At 42.2% G+C, this 14,179-nt stretch overlaps 1 protein-coding gene across 1 annotated transcript; it reads right to left on the bottom strand.

Moving 5' to 3' along the window:
* Positions 1-2,937: 2,937 nt before the first annotated feature.
* On the bottom strand, positions 2,938-11,374 carry gdf6 (growth differentiation factor 6). Its single transcript, XM_023330593.1, has 2 exons — positions 10,290-11,374; positions 2,938-4,018 (listed from the first exon to the last, which is right to left on the bottom strand). The coding sequence occupies exons 1-2, from the start codon at positions 10,654-10,656 to the stop codon at positions 3,129-3,131; spliced, it is 1,257 nt and encodes a 418-aa protein (XP_023186361.1). The 5' UTR covers positions 10,657-11,374; the 3' UTR covers positions 2,938-3,128.
* Between the last annotated feature and the right edge of the window lie 2,805 nt (positions 11,375-14,179).

The following is a 14,179-nucleotide window of genomic DNA, read 5'->3' as shown; positions in this document are numbered from 1 at the left end:
ATGACAAATAATCATAATTCATTCATCATCTGTCAGCCATCAGAGGAGACAAGCGCCTTTATACTTGGGAGCGGCTATGTATGCGGCGTTTTGGGGAAATTGTAGTCCGCCATTTTACGGAAGAGTCATGGATTCAACACATTTGAACGACAGACAATGTTTTTATGAACTGTGAAATGCTGTTTCACAGTTCATAACAGTTCATACAGAGGTATGGTGGAGTCAGGTGCACATTGTCCGAAAAAACCCCAACATCATCCCCCTACTACTTCCTTTCGTCTTCTTCCTGCTTTTTGACAGTAGTAACTAGAGGTGTGGGGGAGGGTGGTCAATCCTAATATCAATAATGTCGATACCAATGCTGGTATTGATATCGAACGATACTCAAGCTCTTTCTCTCTCAAACCTGCACAGACTGATTCACCAAAGTCTTCTCTGTGCCTGTCTGAGCAACGCATGGAGCAGCGCTGCACCCTCTTCACCCAAACAGGGGAGAATGTATTCTTTATTTAATTTTCACTCATTCATTTTATTTTCTTTAAAGCCAGAAGTGCACGGAAGGGAATAAATTCCTTATTCTTTGTATTGCTTTCTTGTATTGTTTGACTTGAAAAACAGAATAAGTTTGAAACGGTTTATTTGTTTGCGGTGTGTTCATTTTGTGGTATTGTGGTTTGTCAGCCCTCTAAAGTATTTTCTTGTCAGGCATCCTCACATTGATATCGCCGATACTGGCCCTGCGTTTACTTGGTATTGGATCGATGCCAAAATTCCCAGTATCGCCCTCCATCCTGTGACTGGTGTGACATGAAACAAGTGTCTCCGTTGCAGTTTTGCGAAATGCGTCGAGAAAATCCACCTCATCCCAGCGCATATAAAACATTTTATGGAAAAAGTGAGATTTATTTTTCAAAATTGGCGTGTTTACCACAAGCCAACATGTTACAGTAATTTCAAAAATGCGCAATTCTACTGCTAACGAAAACGCAGCTGTTGGCTTCACACGCATGAAAGCGATGGAAAACTTGTTCTGTGCATTTACAGATAAATTATATTGTTGTTAGACGGAGCTCGCGGCCCCCACCTCCCGCCTTTTCTCTAACGATTGCCCGCATAAAACCCAGCCACTGTTCATAACCCCCCCACCCCAACATCGGTGCAAACCGAAAGATTCTGCATCCAAAACTAACCGGAGCCGGAGGAGCTTCCAGAAAACAACGGGCCTTAGATGTTATGTAGCTCATATCCCAAACGACTTGCGGCTCCAAAAGTCATTCCACGTGGGTACCGACTCATTGGGGGCTCGACGCCAAACTTTGCAGTTTTTATCATTTGTGAAATATGCGAGAATATGCATTTCACTTGCGGTTTTGCTTTGTGTCGGTCTGTCACATTAACCCCCCCCTCCCCCATCCTCCCCCCAAATAAAACCCAATGAAGTGTGTGGACGCATCGTGACAAAATGCGAACAAGTTTCTTAAGACATTCATTGGATGTCCAAGTTTCCGAACATAAACCGAGTGAAATAAACACAAAAAGGCAAAAACTCGCCAGAAATTCCAGGCTTTGTTTGGAATTTTATTTGTACAGTAATGCTGTGGAGTAGTATCCAGTAATATATGTTATATAAATGATCTCATATATATATATATATCTCATATATATATATGTATATATATGATTGTAAAAGCTCTTTACACTTTAACTGAATGCACCTCAAACTCAGATCCTATATGCAATAATGAGGTAGATAGATATTAATAATTGTACTTTCCACCCTCTGCAAAAAATATCGAAGACGCCTTAAATTACTCTCTTTTTTTTTTTACGACGTAAGAAATATATGATTATCATGGAACTCTGTACAACACAAATAATAAAATAATTATAGAATAAACATTTTGTTTTTACCGATTTGAGTGCAGTGTTTTTTTTTTTTTTGTTTTTCTTTTTTTACATTTACAAAGAAACGCCTTTCGAGCGTCTCTTCATTCGCAGCACTTTGTAAAGTTTTTTTTTCTTTCGACTGTACAAAAATATTTACAGCTCAGAGATAAAGACAGGGAAAAAAATGAACAGCAGTGCATTCAAAGCTAATGTGCATTTAAATATAGTCTCGATCGGCGAGTCTTTAATTTTTTTTCTTCTCTCTCTCTCTCTCTCTCTCTCTCTCTCTCTCTCTCTCTCTCTCTCTCTCTCTCTCTCTCTCTCTCTCGCTGAACCACTTGTCCGTGCATGGCGCAGGAAGTCGTGGAAGTGCATTGCGTAAAGATGCAGACTTTTGAGCCACAAAAAAAAAAAAAATACAAAATCCGCCCCAGTTATGTGTGCTTTTCCCAAAAAAAAAAAAAAAAGAAGAAAAAAAAACAATAATCATCGTTTCCATGCGTCAGGTCCCAGGAGAGGCACAGATCTTATCTGGGTCCTTTCAAGGCACAAAAAAAAAAAAAAAAAAAAAAAAAAAAAAAATCTCTTGAAGGCATCACCACCAACATCTTTATCTCGTCACATCCAGATCCACGTTTCTGTGTTTGGTACATTAGACATTCACCTCATGTGTTTACTGAATTCTTTCTTTCTCTTTTATTTTATGTATTCATTTATTTGGTGAAAGCAGGTTCTACCCCGAGCCTGTAATGTCTCCAGTTAGGGAGTGTGTGTGCGCGTGTGTGTGTTGGAGTGGGAGGGGGGGCGGACCCCAAAACGTCCCGATCAGGCGCGGCGCTCCCAGATAAACAGACTCCTTTCTGGCCCCGCAGCCATGCAGAGCGCGCACTGCGTCTTATTCGCTGCTTTGCGCCAAAACCTCCTGGACACTCCGCTTGACACGGTTTTTTTTTTTAAAGGTCCCTGCGTGGATGAGAATAAATGTGCTGGACGCTTTTAGTGTTAATCAGTTTGAATAAATAACAATAAAGTGGGGTGGAGGGGGGTTGAGGGACGGGGGTTGGGTGGGTGAGGGGGGGGGGCTTCCTGTGAGAGCTTCCCGTCATTTGGATTAAAACGCTCCAGACCCTGTGAGGAGCTGATCTGTTCACGTCCGCGGAGCCGTCAGCGCGTCGGTTTGAACAAAAAATCTGTCTTTTCGTTTCCTCCTCCGTTGCCTTGCTTATCACGCCGACACGCCGCTACCTGCAGCCGCACTGCTCCACCACCATCTCCTCGTACTGCTTGTACACCACGTTGTTGCCCGAGTCCGTGAACAGGATGCTGATGGGGCTGAGCTTGGTGGGCACGCAGCAGCTGGGCGGGGTGCTGTTGGGGTCCATGGAGTTCATGAGGGTCTGGATGATGGCGTGGTTGGTGGGCTCCAGGTGCGAGCGCAGCGGGAAGTCGCACACGCCCTCGCAGTGGTAGGCCTCGTAGCCCAGCGGGGCGATGATCCAGTCGTCCCAGCCCAGCTCCTTGAAGTTCACGTGCAGAGCCTTCTTGCTGCACCTGTACTTGGACTTCTTCCCGTGCCGCTTCCCGTGCCGGTTGTTCGGCGCCGTCCTCCGGCGCCGCCGCGGGGGGCCCTGGCCCGGCCCCTCTGCCCTCGCTGGCTTCTCCTCGGCCGACCGCCGCGACTTGATCTTCTCCTTCATCTCGTTGAACAGGTTCTCCCTCTTCCTGGAGCGGGTGTAGGCCACCAGGATGGCCTTCTCCTGCTGCCCGCGGCCGCTCCTGTCCAGGCCCAGCCGCCTCAGGTCCACCTCGTCGTCGGACCTGCCGCGCGCGGCCCGGAGCTGGAAGCAGAGCTGGCTCCTGTGCTGGCGCTGCGTCTGGAACGCGTCCCACACGTCCAGAACCTCCCAGCCGCCGGTCTCGGCGGAGTCCGCGGCGTCCAGAGACCTGGAGTCCAGCGGCTTGTCGGAGCGGCACGGGTAGAGCTGGAGGTGGAAGGGCCCCGCCGCCTGAGGGGCCCCCAAAGCTTTTCTAAATATCCTTAATTCGGCTCCGACCAGCTCCTCTTTCTCGGACAGGGTTGAGACATCAAACAGATACTTCTGTCTTCTCAGAGGAGAGTGCAAAAGATTGTCTGCGAGGAGGAAAGAAGAAAATAATTGCAGTCAGATTCACTTAGAGTGTACAGTGTTCAGAGAGAGAGGTGGTGTGTGTGTGTGTTGGGGGGGTGGGGGGGGTGTATGTGTGTGTGTGTTGGGGGGGGGTCACATTCTCCCACAAAGGCCTTCTCTCTCTCTCTCTCTCTCTCTACGCCCAACTTGTTACTAAATCACACATAAAAAAATGAAATGCCAGTGAAATGATTAAAAATCTTATAGTTTAGCTTGCAAATGTGATGCTTAATAAATGTGATTCTCTCTCTCTCTCTCTCTCTCTCTCTCTCTCTCTCTCTCTCTCTCTCTCTCTCTCTCTCTCTCTCTTGTTTTTCAAACGTCCACCACGAGCCCGCCGCACACAAACTGCAGCTGACGAGCTGGTCGGAGAAGAAAGGCGAAACCCGCTGCAGAAGGATGATTAATGTCCCCGCCTAATTTCTAATCCACGTAATAAATTTATCCGATAATGATGCAATTAAGACGCCCGTTAACGCCTCGCAGTGCTGACTTCACTTTTTTTCGTTTTTCTTTGTGGAAGAAGGATTGCCTAAAGTAAAGCGCGCATTTGTCCGGTTGTTCCTGGACTGTGTTTTTTTTTTTTTTTGTTTGTTTGATTTTTAGTAAAAGCTCCACACACCGATACATCTGGTCAACGTTTTTTTAAATGTATTTTTAATGGCGTGCCACTGTTAATATTAATAATAATAATAAAAAAACAGCGTGTTTGGATGAAGAGTTGCTCTAGAAATCTGAATTTTTTTGGGGGGGAGAGTGCAAAAAAATATGAGCGATGACAAACAATCGCTATTTTTGATGAAGCATTTCAGGTGGCGCGTGTTAAAAAACGTTACAGCCCCATAGAGAAATGTAGTTTTGCTCCTGACTTTACAGATGTCGCTTTAGAAAACGGTTCACGGTGACCCGTTATAGACGACGGTAAGAACAAAACCGCAGAAAGATTCAGATTTGTTATCGACAACAACAACAACAAAACAAAACAAAAAAAAAGACAAAGAAAAAAAATTGTAGTTAAAACGTCGCTAATATTAACGCCCAACTTGTTACTAAATCACACGTGAGGGGGGGGGGGGGGGGGAATGAAATATTTGCCAATGAAATGATTAAAAATCTTATAGTTTAGCTTACAAATGCGATGCTTAACAACGGTTCACATCTAGCAGTATTTCCCGTTTTATTTGAATCCCGACCTTACAGGATCCGGTCAGGGAGGCGGATATGGTTTGAATGGTTTCCATCAAGATCGAAACGTAAAGATTGTCATTTGTTCAGTGATGTGTCACGAACCGGTTCAGTGTTAAAAGCCTGATTTGCTACCAGACTGCTCTGTAAAAAAAAAAAAAAAAAAAAAAAAAAAAAGCTTTAGACGCCATCAAACAGGCAATGAATAATACTGAAGTGAAATCAAGCACATTCATTAGTAAATGAAAGGCTCAATATTGGCTACAGTTTAGCACGCGCTAACGTTGCTGTTGGCAACAACCATTTCTTGGTTTTATTTCTTGAGTTTATTTCTTTATTTGCTTCTCGCCAAAGATTTGCGCACAGCTCTCGTTCTCTGCAGAGTTCAGGCGAGATGTCGGCGTGCACTGCAGCGTGACTGGATTTATCACATCTGCAGCCATATTTAACATGTAGACATAATCTCTGCCGACTTGTTGTTGGCGAAAACTTTCACTTGTCAACTAGCGACAAAGCTCATGCTAAAAGTCACGCTTCTTGAAGCCGCAGGCGGTTGCTGGCAGTGAATGAGCCGTCTGAGTTACGCTGTGATGCAACAGGTCTGCAGGTTTTATTATTGTTGATATTCATCTCAATCGCAGTGACATTTTCAGGCCAGAGTAACAAACAAACAAACAAAAAAAAAAGCTCTCATGTTTTTAAAACATAAAAAAAAAAAAAAAAAAAAAATACCCACCAGATTCGGAAATGACCAATTATTCGAGTCAGGTTTCTACCGCCTCCATTAATCAGTGTGTGATTTAGTTTTACGCGCCGACAGGTCGATTAATAACGTCTGCCTTTGTAGCGGAGAGGAAATTAAACGATTTAATAATAATAATAATAATAATAATAATAATAATAATAATAATAATAATAATAATAATAATAATAATAATAATAATAATAATAATAATAAAATTCTGTCCTGGAAACATTTGGCATATAAACAGCAATTGGAATATCCAAAAGGAGAGTATCATTTTTTAAAAGCTGTAAATTAAAAAAGAAATATATATATATATATATATATATATATATATATATATATATATATATATATATATATATATATATATATATATATATATAATACAGGTTTTAGGAAAAGGGGGTTTGTGTGATCCTGTTAGGCACAACGGAGCAAAGGCGACCAACTGAATACTCAGCTCAACAATGCACAATTATTACATTATTCTCCTCCCCACGTCCGGCCTGAACGTGCTTCATCAAGGCGAACCAATGAGAATGGGATGTAAATCAGAGAGAGAGAGAGAAGCATCTAGCACAAACAGGACACAGTTTGAGCATAACGGAGACACGTTTCCTCGGTTTTCCCCAGAAGAAAAACCGCATTAGAGAAGTCATCCCTTTTATTTGAACATTTCCGCCAATTTTCTCCCGAAACGTTCATCTGCACTTTCAGAAGAAATGTCCCTCTTGATTTGAGAGAGCAAAACTATACATTCAGAATGCAGTCTGCATTTTATATATATATATTCAAGTGTGATTTATTTAGTCGAATTCGTATGAATTTGTAATTTGTCAGTTTTTCTCCCCTCTAAATGACAGGTTGTCTCTATTTGCTTACTTGAACGTTGTCTTAATTGAAACTGACACGTTTCTACGTCGCAATATCCACGTCACGTCGTTTGTGAGAGCACGTTTAAAGAGAGGTCTTTTTTTTTTTTTTTTTTCAAAATAAATCTGGCTGTCAGATTCCGTCCCGTGAAGCCCGCCGCGTCAGACAGTAAAAAGCAGATTGAAACCTTCTGCCTCCTTTCAGTAACTTTTTTTCCCCTTCTCTCCCTCCGTCTGGTTCGCGTTACTTTTTTCTTTTTTTTTTTTTTTTTTTTCCTTTTTTGTACTTTTATAAGCACTCAAACAAATCGAAAACAAGTTTGCCAAATAATTAACAGTTCTCAGCTCCCATCCTCCTCATTAAAACACTTCCCCTCTTCCATTTCATTCCGGCTGCCAACGACAACATTCCGCTGAAAACGAGTGCGCCAGCGCGGAACGACTCAGTGATCGACTGAGTGAGTGATTGCGGTATTTAAGTTGTCAGTCTTGTCCGATGTTAAAACTTTTTTTTTTTTTTTGCTTTATTTGCTTGGTCATTTGAATCATCCTGCTGTGTCCTTCAGCCTAATCTTGTCGGTTAAATCTCAAACCTGCCATTTTCTCTCTCTCTCTCTCTCTCTCTCTCTCAGACTTTTAAATGATCGATGATGAGAAAGTGATTCCTCTCTTACTCAGATTTATCTATTTAATATATGAGTTACCACTTCATTTTTTTTTCTAAAGCAAACGGAGACATGGATTTCTCAGTCTTTCTTAAAAAAAATAAAATAAAATAAAAATCTGCTCTTGCGTGCGTAAAATGACGCGCAAAAGACGCACGGGTTGTTTTCCTCCCAAATGTGACACTGCTGCGATTTCAAACCGAGTCTCAGCTCAGCCCAGGTTCATGCTGCAGGTTAGAAATCAGCGCAACGATTTGGGAGGGGTGGGTGGGGTGGGGGGGGGGGTTAGAGGGAAGTTTGAGAGAGAGAAAGGGGGGGGCGAGGGGGCTGCTGGCTGAAAGCAACACCAAAAAGCAACCAAAGGCGCTCGAGCTGCAAGAACTTAAGTTTCCGTAATTAAAGTGGTGCTCGCAAAGGGAGGTTCCGCAGTAAAACAAGAAGGGAGAAAAAAAATCCAAACCACTTCACAGAGGAGGAAGCGCTCTAATTTTCCCCTCTTTTTCTTTCTTTCTTTCTTTCTTTCTTTCTTTCTTTCTTTCTTTCTTTCTTTCTTTCTGTCTGTCTTCTGTTTTCTCGGGGATCTGCCCACCGTGGCCGGGCCGGGTCATTACGGGAGAATAGACAGTGTTTGATATGTTATGACATGAACACTCAATTAGATCACCGAGTTCAAAAACGTTCCGATGCCAAGCTGCCCCTCAGAAGGGTCCAGCTCGGGGTCAGAGCCACTGACACATCACATCAGAATCACAAGAGAGGGCCTGACACGTCCCCCCCTCCCAAAAAAGGAAAAAAACCCTCCTTAACCAGCACACACCCCCAACTCCTCTTAAAAAATAAACCAAACCATGTCCCACTGCCAGAAACCAACAACGTCCCCCCATTAGCTGCGTAGCTAATGGGGGGGCGAAAGCCCCCCCCCCCCCCCCCCCCCCCCACACACACACACAATAAATATATTAATTTATTTAACCTTCATTCGTGGGCCACGTCCTCACATATAAACACAAGTATATGTATATACACTCAAGTTAAAATGAAAGCTAAACCTTCCAGGCTTGGCGCGCAACGCCAAGGTTCGACAAACCTTCAGCTGGAGCGGCGGTATCGGAATCTCTAAACTGTCTGGATTGCACAAAACATAGAGTCAATAAAGTGTCTAAAGAAATCAAAATTCTTTTTTTTTTCTTTCCTTTTTCATATACATAAAAGTATTGACTCTCACATGTAGCATAAAGATGTTGGGATGTTTTGCAGCCTGCGGCGCGTCGGGACTCCGCCAAAGGTTTCTTTTTTTATTTCTCCCTCGAAGATTAACTCCTGTCCTTGCAATGTGTGTGTTTGTTTGTGTGTGCGTGCGCGCGCGCGCGCGTGTGTTTGTGTTGCTCGGACTGTGTTTGCTCTCGCAAGCTGCTCCTATCACTTGTATAACTGACTCAAACACCTGCTGCTCACACCGACCCGTTCTGCGGTCTGCCCCCCACACACCCCTCCTCTCCTCCTCCACCCCAACCCTGGGCCCCTCCGGACCCCCTTTGTTGGCACAAGCTGGCCTTCTACTGGGCACCATAATGGCAACAGATTGGACGTTTTAATAAGTGATGGCTGCGGTGTGGGGTGAGGGGGGATGGACTCTGTTTGAAGGTTTGTTAGAGGAGGAAAAGCGAAGGAAGCGACGACGGAGACAAACCTTTCCACGTGTTTGATTGTGGAGGCTGACAGTGACTTACAGCGTCGGCTTAGAGAGAGAGAGAGTCCATTATTAGCTCACTGTAGTGTTCATTTAAAACCAATTAAAGTCTGTTTTCTCTCTCAAAAAAAGTTGAGAAATAATAATAATAATAATAATAATAAAAATGCAGCTTTAGCATAATTCCAGAAAAATGTATTAAAGATTTCACACGATCTGAGCGCGTAAATGTGCTTTTGTTTGCTGTTCCACCGCGCGTAAAATCTGGACGGAGCTCAAGCCGGTGATTTAATACGTTGCAGAAGTTGTTTTTCTCTTCTTCTTCTTCTTCTTCTTCTTCTTCTCTTCTTCTTCTTCTTCTTCTCTTCTTCTTCCTTCTCTTCTTCTTCTTCTTCTTCTTCTCTCTTCTTCTTCTTCTTCTTCTTCTTCTTCTTCGTCTTCTTCTCTTCTTCTTTCTTCTCTTCTTCTTCTTCTTCTTCTTCTTTCTTCTTCTTTCTTCTTCTTCTTCTTCTCTCTTCTTCTTCTTCTTCTTCTTCTTCTTCTTCTTCTTCTTCTTCTCTTCTTCTCTTCTTCTTCTTCTTCTTCTTCTTGTTTGGTTTCTAGCATGCTGAGTGATGGTACTATCAGATCGGCGCGCTGCGCAGACGCTCTGAATCCGACCGGTTCGGTTCATCTCTCTGCAAAAAAAAAAAAAAAAAAAAACTGTTGCGTTTTTCACGGAGTCAGAGGACGAGGATTTAAATCCGAGTTAATCGTATGAAAGAAAGGAGGCGAGAAGTGGCAACGGATCGCCTGTTTTCACCTGAACCGGAATAAACCTGAAGCCCTTGTCTAAATTGTCTAAAACTTCAAAAACATTTGATTAGATTTTGAGCGCGGAAAGTGCGTCCGTAAATGCTCTTTTATTTTATTTTATTTTATTTTATTTTTTGTTGCTTCATCTGGAGTGTGCGTAAAAAGATCTTGACCCTACTCAAACCGGTCCCAAGAGGACGGTGTATCAGAGCAAACCCGAAAAAAAAAAAAAAAAAAAAAAAACAGGAAAAAAAGAGAGGAAAACAAAAAGAAACCAACCTGTTCCTTTGTCCACAAAACTCGTGATGGTGTTGGCAGACTTTGAGGAGCGGAAGAAGCTCGCGTTTAGTCCGAGTTTCTCCGCCGCCGAATACGTCCTGTATATGGAGAGCATGTACTCGTGCGGGACCACGGCGTCCTTTGGGACCTCTCCGTCTTTGTGGCGTCCCGCCGCCGGGTGCGAGGAGGCGACGACGTCTCTGAAGAGCCTGGGTGACCTTTGTCCGTGCGGATGAGAGGTCCTGGCTTCCCTGTGCCTCCTCGGCGCAGAGGGGGAGATGATAGCAGCAGACTGGAAACACGGTACATTCCCAAACAGAACGAGGACCAGGCCCAGATGTACCGCAGCGAACCGAGATGCGTCCATGGCTAGATGATGATGATGATGATGAGTTCTTCTTTTTTTTTTTTTCCTTTTTTTTCCCTTTTTTTTTTTTTTTTTTTTTTTTGTAAACCTCCCTCTTGTTGGTGAAGCGCCTGGAGCCCGGGGTGGGAGATGATGGCGTGCGCGCGTCAGAGTCGGAGAGCTCCCACCTTTTGCGCTCTGCGGTCGCAGCAGAAGAAATGCGTTTTCCTCGCTCTGAACTCCACACAAGAGCGGAGAGACTGCTGGGCCTGAGAGAAACACGCCCACATGGTGGCTCAAACGCAGGGCTTCCTAAACCACCTTCATGTCACAGAGCTCCACGGAGCCGCGGCTGCAGCCGGCGGGCCGCCAGAGGTGACACAGACAGGACTCAGAGGAGTAAACAAGGCGGGCGTCATCGCGTCAACATGCAATCTAATCTCTCGCAAAAAAGAACAGAAGAAGAAGAAGAAGAAGGGGAGGAAAAATTGAGATAACGCGAGGAAGAAAGTAATTCTTATTCCAAAACCGAACTTGTCCTCTGAGCTTTAAACTGAAAGCACATGTCTTATCAGCAGAGGCATGTCTGCAATCCTGCAGAACCAAAGTGCAAGTCCGCACAGAGTCCAGACTTATCGCAAAGTCTCCCAATCCCGACCTCATCTGATCTGATAAGATTTTTTTTTTTTTTACACGCAAATACAGACTGAGGTTCACCGCGAAGAGGAGACGCTTCTGAAGCGTAAAAGTTTCTGACATTTCAGTTTGTTTAGTCGCTGGTAGAAATGGTAGAATGCATTTTTTTTTAAAAGGGGGAAAGAAAACAACAACAAACCAAACCAACAATAAACAAATAAAAATAATAATAAACTAATAAATACATATATACAAAAACCAGATCCCATATCAGCCAGTATTTATTTTCCCTCAACACATTAACAAACTCACAGAAATGTCTTTAATTAACCGGTAAACAAAATTACTTTTCGACTTAAAAATATCTACGTGCTTGATGGTCGTTTAAATGCACCAATCACACATGGAAGGACTCTGGCGACATCTAGTGGTTGACATAATCGATTACAAGAAGGCTCTATGGACCGAGGGAGCTCACGATTGAAGCTAAACGGTGCGTTCAAGTGATCTGGGGAAGTTCCACGATTTTGAGCTTTTCTAAAGCGACCTTATTAAAAATATGACAGTATATTATATTTATTACTCTGTGATGCTTATTTAATATGACGCATCACAAGGCCTTTGAAAGTTTAGCAGTTCAGTTACAGCCATTCATTTTATCACTGTCAGTCAGCATTTAGTCTAGAATACTGTTTTTGAAATCAGATATGGCGTATCCAAGCGCTGTCAATCACCTCCATGTGCGTGCTGCTTATCTCCACTCCCCCCATAGTGGCTCTCTGCTGCGATACAGCTTCTCCATGTTAGCAGAGACTGTTGTGGAGGCTAAGGCTAAGTTAGCATGGCAATCAATAATGCCATATGAATGGTTTTAATGTAAAGGTGAGCTGGTTCTCTGCCATTAGCACATTTAGCAGCACGTTCACAAGGTTTACTGACAGCGCTAAGGTCCTCCTTAGGGCTCTGATTGGTTGTTTTTAACTGGAGCGGTTCATTTGTTTAGGCAGCAATAGCAGCACAAGGAGCTCATTTAATTTACAGATATGTAAATAACAAAAGTATATATATGTGTGTGTGTGTGTGGGGGGGGGGGGGGGGTCTGTGTGTGTGTTACATACTACAGCTTTAATTTGTGCCACAAAGCTTCAAAAATACAAGTACTTTTTGTAATAACTACCAATGCTTTTTGATCTTTGGCGCTGTAAATGTCATTTTTTTGTGATTGCAGTCTTTTGTTTTCTTTTTTTTTTTTTTACAATAAAATCACACATATTTATATCCAGTTTTCCTCGGTCTATTCAGCCATTTTCAAAGCACAGATTCGACAGTCATACTCAACAATTAGGAATGTCTTGATGAATCTTGTCAGATTCATATCAAGTACCTCTTGAAAATAGTAGCCTTTAAGTAGCTATTATGCATACTTTTCATAAACCTCACATTTAAAAGTAGAATTTTTGTATTGGTTTGATGCAATAATCAAAATTTAAATGTCATGTTTTCATGATCTGTGAGAGGAAAACTGTCAGGTTTGACACCTATTAAACATCAAATATAAAACACTATTGTTATAAAGGAAACAAGAAATATATGATAATATATATATTTCACCTAACAAAAACCATCACACTTAATAGAAATAAAGTATATCAAACATCCATGTGTGTAATTAATTTACATAATGTGTTCAATCAGTGATAAAGTTCCTGAAATAAATGAACTTTTCACTAATATTCAATTTTATTGACTATTATCCGTACAGCCTAGAGCTTTTAACAAGAATTTAACACGCCACTAATTTTCAAAATAAATAACATTTACAGTTGAAATTGACATAATATTCTTTCATTGAGTCCAGACATGAAAGGAAATTAAATCCTAGTTTTATGGTAAGAGAGTAAAAAAAAAAAAAAAAAAAAAATTCTGTTCAAGAAACCAAAAACTGATCTGGTCTTAATTTAAATCTAACCTTAACTCAAGTCCCACAACGACTGGCAAGCTGTTCAGTTATTATATGCTGCTACCTTTATTATGTTTTTTTTATTATTGCAATATGCTTAATCACACAATAGGGGAAAAAAACCTAATTTACTCAAAAATTACCAGGAGAGGGCGACAAAACGCGACAAAACTGGAAGAAGAACATTAACTGGTCTTGCAATGCAATCAAAGAAGCAAACTCAAGAACAAAATCTCCATTGCAGCTGTTTCGGGTAGGATGTCACTTTATGCTGCAGTGGTAAGAGTGAACAGAAGATCTCTGAAAGGGACGAGTCATAAGCACACAGTAAAGAGTTAGAAAAGTGTTAGAAAATGAGGAAAGGAGAAAATAAAGAAAGGCGAGATTAAACATAAAATACTTTGGCTGATGATCTGCTTAGTGCGTCAGTCTTGTCGCTGAGTTCAAATGTAAAAAAAGAAATTATGGAATTGTTAGATGTGGTTATATGTTTCCCTTATGAACAGAGAAAGCAATTAAGGCAAGACATGATAAGTTTAAGAGGATCCTCCTCACTCACAGTTCAAAGTAGATCGAGCCAGTTTCCAAATGTGACTGATGTGTGTCTAACTTCTGGAAAAATACTCACCGTGTTCAAGCACAACAGTGTCCATATGTGCTCTTAGCACTCTTTGGTGAGGACAGGGGCAGAGCTGTCCACTGACCCACTCCCTGGTGGGGAGTTGAGTTCGATGATGAGAGACGAGGCTGGCCCAATCCTCCATAAGCCAAACTTGGTTTTGGGGTCTCTTTTTTTGCTAATAATGTGGATTGCTGTGATCAACAGTCAGGCGACTGAAATATTCGCATGCCTGCTATAAACTTATTGCATTTCTGACTGCTGTTTAGATTATAGCCTATATGGATTTGCTTGACTTTTTGTCATATTAAACATGCATAATGCTTCTT

This window comes from Xiphophorus maculatus, chromosome 3, assembly GCF_002775205.1.
Source record: "Xiphophorus maculatus strain JP 163 A chromosome 3, X_maculatus-5.0-male, whole genome shotgun sequence".
NCBI lineage: Eukaryota > Metazoa > Chordata > Actinopteri > Cyprinodontiformes > Poeciliidae > Xiphophorus > Xiphophorus maculatus.
The sequence above is the reverse complement of the archived record's forward strand: the minus strand, read 5'-3'. Positions and strand labels throughout refer to the sequence as shown.